Source organism: Sorex fumeus, unplaced genomic scaffold, assembly GCF_029834395.1.
Source record: "Sorex fumeus unplaced genomic scaffold, SorFum_2.1 ptg000044l, whole genome shotgun sequence".
Classification (NCBI taxonomy): Eukaryota; Metazoa; Chordata; class Mammalia; order Eulipotyphla; family Soricidae; genus Sorex; species Sorex fumeus.
In genome coordinates, this window is record NW_026606101.1 from 468,690 (window position 1) to 475,374 (window position 6,685).

At 58.3% G+C, this 6,685-nt stretch overlaps 1 protein-coding gene across 2 annotated transcripts in view; it reads right to left on the minus strand.

Annotated features, from left to right (window-relative positions):
* Window positions 1-479: 479 nt before the first annotated feature.
* The window catches only part of ZSWIM1 (zinc finger SWIM-type containing 1), a 30,972-nt gene continuing 24,766 nt past the window's right edge, over window positions 480-6,685 (minus strand). Inside the window, exons 1-2 of one of the 2 annotated variants that reach the window (XM_056121226.1) lie at window positions 3,765-3,963; window positions 480-1,989 (exon numbers count right to left, since the gene is read on the minus strand). In XM_056121226.1, the coding sequence (XP_055977201.1) occupies window positions 493-1,989; window positions 3,765-3,797 (1,530 nt within the window). In that variant the 5' untranslated portion in view covers window positions 3,798-3,963 and the 3' untranslated portion in view covers window positions 480-492. Of the gene's footprint in view, window positions 1,990-3,764; window positions 3,964-6,685 lie in introns of those variants that run through there. The other variant, XM_056121227.1, reaches the window with a different exon arrangement.

The following is a 6,685-nucleotide window of genomic DNA, read 5'->3' on the forward strand; positions in this document are numbered from 1 at the left end:
CCTCCCATGAGCTTGAAGCAGGGAGCCCTCTCGGACAGGGCGCTGTGCACCCCAGGCCCCTGCCCACCCCATCTTCCCTCCCATCTTCAAGCAGGCATCAGCGATCACTCGGGCCCTTGAGCTCAGACTGGCCTGGGCCCTGCAGCAAACCCAAGGCCTCCCACAGGGCCAGCCCTGTGCTCCACTGCCGACTCCCATCCTTGCTCCCACCCCCACCCCCACCCAGTTTTGACCCGAAAGGTCATAAACAACACAGTAGCAAAACTCCAAGGGTACCTTCAGAGGCAGGAGGCTGCTGATGGGCAGCAAAGCCTCAAACAGTTTACTAACGGCCCCCTGACGGGGACCAGCTGGACACAGTTAAGATCCCAGCTGCCTGCGCGGGGGGGGGGGGGGGGGAAGCCTTGTCCCTTCTGGACCCAGGGGCTTCTGGAAGAAGGACAGTGAGGGTGAGCGCTGGAGCGCAGGGGGGCGGAGGAGAAGGGGCTCTGGTCACAGCTGGATCTGCTCGTAAGGGCCGATCCAGCTGTCGGCCAGTTCCCGCAGGGTACTGTAGCGCCGGGCAAACTCCTCCTGGCCACAGTGTTGGAGGAGCTGCCCCACCTCCTCCGTCAGGAGCGCCACGGCCAAGTGCTTGTCCAGGGCCTCGTTGCATTTGCTGCTCAGGACGTCGTCCAGGCTGGCAGCGCAGCCCGCGGTCCACGGAGCGGGCAGCATGTCCGGCTGGAGCACCTGCCCGCGGGCACTGAGCATGGCGAGGATGTGGCGGCAGGGCAGGTGGAAGGTCTGGTTGAAGTAGCAGCTGCAGCTGGCCGGGGGCTCGGCCTGTACCCGGTGCGTGTCCTCGAGGATCTGGATGTTCACCTGCTCCGAGCCCGAGCCGATGAGGTGCACGGATTTCTGGACCACCGCCAGCTCGCCCAGACACAGCCGGGCCGCCGGCCCCGTGCAGATGGCGTTGAGGGAGTGCTGGATGCGGGCCTCGACCAGCTGCCCGGGGCTCTCGGGGCTCAGGTCGGCAGGCTTCGGGCCTGGCAGGAGAGGGTCGGCCTGGCCGGCGGGGCCGTGCTTCACGGAGCGGAGGACGGCGGCTACCCCTTGCTCCACGGACGGGTTGGTGCCGAAGGCCAGGCTGAGGATGCGGGTGGTGACCTCCAGGCCCTGGAAGTAGCGGCTGCTCTCGGCGCGGCTTCGCCAGCGGTGGGCCAGCCAGATGCGGTCGTTGAGCAGCCAGTGGGCGTGGAGCTGGGGCAGCTGGGCGGCGGGCACGCAGGTGCTCAGGAGGGCGTGCAGCTTCCGCAGGTTGCCGGCTGTGGCCGAGCACATGGTGCTCCGCAGAGAGGCCAGCAGTGTCCGCTCCAGCGGCTGCTCCAGCGCCAGCTGGTAGAACTTGCCCTGGAGGAACTTACAGACGTGAAAGGCCGAGAGCAGGACTTCGGCGGCGGGGAACTCCATCGCCAGGGCGGGCACGGGGAGGAAGTGCGGGTCCACCAGGACGGTGCAGACGCGCTCCCAGGCCGGGTTACACCTCTTGAACACCTGGAGCATCTGGGCCAGGCCTTCGGCGTCCTCCTGGACAGGGATGGCGAAGTAGACGGCCCGGGCGAGATGACCCTCCAGCTGCACCCGCGGCCCGTCCACCAGGAAGGTATATAACACTTTGCCCCGGGGGTTATAGGTTCGGTGGATAAATAAGACCTCGGGGAAACGCGCAAAGACCCCCTGCATCGAGCAGCTCTGATAGTTCAGCGCCTCTAACTGGGCCGTCTTGCCCACCTGGTACAGCAGCAGAGGCGGGCGTGGGTCCTCCATCAGGAGCTCGTTCAGCATGGCCAGAGCCATGGGGGCCGCTGGGAAACGTCCGGAAGCCAAGGCCAAAGGGCTTCTCTCCGCAGGGCTGCTGACCCGGTGGGCTCCGTCTTTCAGGCGCCCACCGGATTGAGGCTGGAGGCTGGCCCGGAGTTCCGGGGTCTTGTTCCAAAGATGCGCCTGTGGAGAGGAACAGAGGCTTAAGGAAACCGAGGAGCTGGCTCAGGAACACTGACTCCCGGAAGAGGTGTTATAAGAACGTCTCAGGGCTGGGGAGAGACACAATAAACTTGTGAACACAGAGCTCTCAGCGAACGGACTCCTAGCCAAAACGGAATAAGCCGGGGAGTGAGTAGGTCTGCGTTAATCCCCCAGCTGAAGTGCCAGCCGGAGGGAGGTGGGGGATGAGGTCTCAGGAGGTGCGATCCCTTAAGCAGTGGGCCTAGGGGCTGGAGAGAGAACAGCTGGGAGGGCGCTTGCCTTGCAAGAGGCCAACCCAGGTTTGATACCCTGCACCTGAGCCCTCCAGGAGTGATCCCTGAATGCAGAGCCAGGAGTCAGCTCTGAGTGCCGGGGGTGTGTCCCCACCCTCTGGGGGGAAAAAAAAAGACATGGGATTTGTGAGGCCTAAATGGGGATGAAGACCAGAGCTGCAATTTTCTTTTCTTTATTATTATTAGTTTTTGCTTTTTTGGGTCACACCTGGCGATGCACAGGAGTTACTCCTGGCGGTGCTCAGGGGACCCTATGGGATGCTGGAAATCGAACCAGGGTCGACCACGTGCAAGGCAAACGCCCTACCCGCTATGCTATCTCTCCAGCCCAGAGCTGCAATTTTCTGGAATAACAGTTTTTTTTTTTTGGCTTTTCGGGTCACACCTGGCGATGCTCAGGGGTTCTTCCTGGCTTTGCACTCAGGAATCACTCCTGGCAGTGCTCGGGGGACCATATGGGATGCTGGGGATCGAACCCGGGTCGGCCGCGTGCAAGGCAAACGCCCTACCCGCTGTGCTATCTCTCCAGCCCAGAGCTGCAATTTTCTTGAATAAGAATTTTTGTTTGTTTGGGGGCACAGAAGTCAGTGTTCAGGGAACCATGGGGTATGGGGGATCGAACCCAAGGCTCCCCCACGAAACACGCACCGTAGCCCTTTGAGCATCTCCTTGGCCCTTAAAGAGCATCTTCTTTATCTGTAGAGCGATTCATAGTTACGAATCCCTTCCTAACATCCACTCTCTCCTTTGGTCCTGGGGGGCACACCCAGCTGTGCTCAGGGCTTACTCCGCAGGGTGCGCTGCTGACAGGGCTCGCGGGTACACTGGGGGGGCCGAGGATGGAGTGGAGTTGGCCTCCTGCAAGGCAAGCGCCCTCCCCGCTGTGGCTCACTAACGGGCACTTTTTTCTGTTCGGGGGCCACACCTGGCGATGCCCAGGGCTTATTCCTGACTCCACGCCCAGAGATCACCCCCCAGCAGTGCTGGGGAACCGCAGGTGTAGCATCCGCATGCAAAGCTCCACCCCACTTGACCATCTCTCCAGCGCCACGTGTGCCGCTTCTTCTGCCCCTGCATAAATTCCTGCACTGATTGCAATAGTTTGTTCAACCATTTCCCGCTATTTGACCCCACACCGGACTGCCCCCATTTTACAGATGGAAAACTGAGGCTCCCAGAGGCTCAGGGCTTTGCCCCCTGGCGCACTGTCAGTAGCTGGAAGCTGATGAGCCTGAGGCTTGGGAACCTGGGAGCTCTCCAGGGTACCTGAGGTCCGAACACCCGGGCAGGGGAAGGGACGTGGCCTCTGACCTTTCACCCTTAACCCCGGTGGGAGGATGCGGATGGCTGGCGTTCCAGCTCAGCGGCGGCGGGGACGTCGGCCTCCGCCCCCTGGGAGCTGTCACGGCGGAACGCCATCGCCAGCTGCTTCGCGCCTCCACCCCCTCGGAAATCACTCACCCACAGCTTGGCTCCGGCGCCATCTCTCCCCATTTGACCCTGCCTCTGACTCTGAGTGACCTCCGCGCCCGCCAACCCGGGCTCCGGCTGCGCCGTGACTCCAGCCAATGGCCTCCAGAGCTGGCGGGAGGGCTTCGCGGCCGCCGACCAATGGCAGCCCAGAGGCCGGTGGGCGGGCGCTGTTGCCAGCGTTACGAGGGGCTCGGCCCGCAGCAGCCAATGAAAGCCTGGGGATGCTGACGGGGTGGGGGGAGGGGCTGGGGGGGACGGGGGCGGAGGGGCGAATTGGATGGGGGGGGGGGGAAACGTGTGTGTGTGTGTGTGTGTGTGTGTGTGTGTGTGTGTGTGTGTGTGTTTGGGGGGAATCCTGGCACCAAGTTGGATCCGAGGATAGAATGTGTGTGTGTGTGTGTGTGTGTTTATGTGTGTGTGTGTGTGTGTGTGTGTTGGGGGAGGTGGAATGCTGGCACCAAGTTGGATCCGAGGATAGAATGTGTGTATGTGTGTGTGTGTGTGTGTGTGTGTGTGTGTGTGTGTGTGTTGGGAGGAGGCAGAATCCTGGCACCAAGTTGGATCTGAGGATAGAATATGTATGTGTATGTGTGTGTTGGGGGAGAATCCTGGCACCAAGTTGGATCCGGAGATAGAATGTATGTGTGTGTGTGTGTGTGTGTGTGTGTGTGTTGGGGGGAATCCTGGCACCAGGTTGGATCTGAGGATAGAATGTGTGTGGGGGGGGGAGGGGGGAGGCGGAATCCTGGCACCAAGTTGGATCTGAGGATAGAATATGTGTGTGTATGTGTGTGTTGGGGGAGAATCCTGGCACCAAGTTGGATCCGGAGATAGAATGTGTGTTTGTGTGTGTGTGTGTGTGTGTGTGTGTGTGTGTGTGTGTGTATGTATTGGGGGAGAATCCTGGCACCAAGTTGGATCCGAGGATAGAATGTGTGTGAGTGTGTGTGTGTGTGTGTGTGTGTGTGTGTGTGTGTGTGTTGGGGGGTAATCCTGGCACCAAGTTGGATCTGAGGATAGAGTGTGTGTGTGTGGGGGGGGGGGGAATCCTGGCACCAAGTTGGATCCGAGGATAGAACTTCGGAACCTCCGTGGCCGGTGGACAACTGTGTTACTATGGAAACGCCTACAGAGACGAAAGGATGAAAAGAACAGGTGCTTCATCGTATTTTTAAAATGACTTTCTTCTTGGTTAAATCACCAAACACTGGGGGAAGGGGGTGGGGGTGGGGAGGGTCAGGGAAGAGTGCTCATGTTATTGGACTGCCTTTTCTGAAACGAAGACCCAGCAGTCTGAAATCTGTTGAGGACATGGTTGACAAGAAGCGGTGGGCTGATAAATCATAGGCAGGAGGTTCATTTGGCTCCACAACTACAAGCAGATTCCTTCTTTATTCGATCAGCACACATTTGTTTTTTACCTATCCTACCTATTTTGGGGGGCGGGGAGGGAGGAGGCACCTGCTGCTTTGGGGACCAATCCACGCAGGGGATTGAACCCAGGCCCCCCTCATTCAGAGCATGTGCTCCCGATCTTTGAGCTCTCTCCCCAGCCCTCAAATGCTACCTTCCCAGGTGGCAGGGACCCAAACCAATCCAGATCTCCTCGAAAGCGCTGAAACTTTTGTGTTGCCCAGCCCAGCTGCCTCCAGTATTTTATGTAAGAGACACAGAACTCTGCCATGACTGTAAAGCCCTGGGGAGTTATCAAGGGAACCGAAGCTGACAGATGGCGGCCAGCCGTGCTTCCTGCAGAGTCCAGCGACTACCTAGGTGACTACAATTACAAACTAGTAATGACAAAAGTCAGTGTTGATGTTCCTATCTGCGATGAAAATGTTTATACGTCTCGCAGGGTAATGGGGATGAAGTCAGCCAACACATTCAACCCCCAGCACTGCAAAAAAGCAGAAACGACCGCCAACACACTATTTTTTTTTTTTTTTTGCAGATGAGATGATGGGTTGAAGAAAAATTATGGATTTGCCTAGACTTCCCCAGTTCCTTGCCAGAACTGATTCAAGGCTTCAGACTCCTCCTCGGTTGCTAGTTTCTTTGCTAGTCACCTGCGGGCATTTGACATGGGCAGTCTGAAACCTATGTTGAGGACATGGTTGATAAGAAGAAGTGGTGGGTTGGGGCCGGACCGATAGTACATAGGGTAGGGTGTTTGCCTTGCACATGGCCGACCTGGGTTCGATCCTCGGCATCTCATAAGGTCCCCTGAGCACCGCCAGCAGTAATTCCTGAGTGCAGAGCCAGGAGTAACCCCTGAGCATCGCCTGGTTTGAAAAAAGAAGAAGAAGAAGTGGTGGGCTGATAAATCTTAGGCAGCAGTTTCATTTGGCTCCACCACTCCAAGGAGATCCCTTCCTTGTTCAATCAGCACACATTCTCCTCCTGCTTCTTTGGTTTCATTTAAAACCAAACCACTTTTATTGAATAGGAATAAAAATAGGTATAAATAACACAGATTCTTTGTATAAGAGCAGCAACACTTACGGATCATCCGCCTTCCCTTTATCCCTGAAAACAATCCCTCCCACGAGGTCTGTCGCGTCTCACCCTCTCCTGGTTCAGAGGTTCGTCTCGGCCACACGGAGGATCTGATCTTAGGAGTCAGGGAGGGGGGTGGGGGATGGGATGACCCTTCAGCATGGAGATCGCTTTGGCGTTGAACAACGAATGAGGTGCCACAAGAATACCAAAGGCAGCGCAGAGGAGAGCAGAGGGCTCGGGGCGCACACACGATGGGGTTCCTCCTCTGCATGTTGGAACAGCCTTCCCGGCCCTATCAGGGAAGACAGCCTTTAAAATGCTGACCCCCCCCTCCATCCCCCGCCAATGTCCCTGCCCCACTCTCAGCCCCCAGAGTTCCCTGGCGAGAGGGGCGGGTGGTCCAAGGCGCC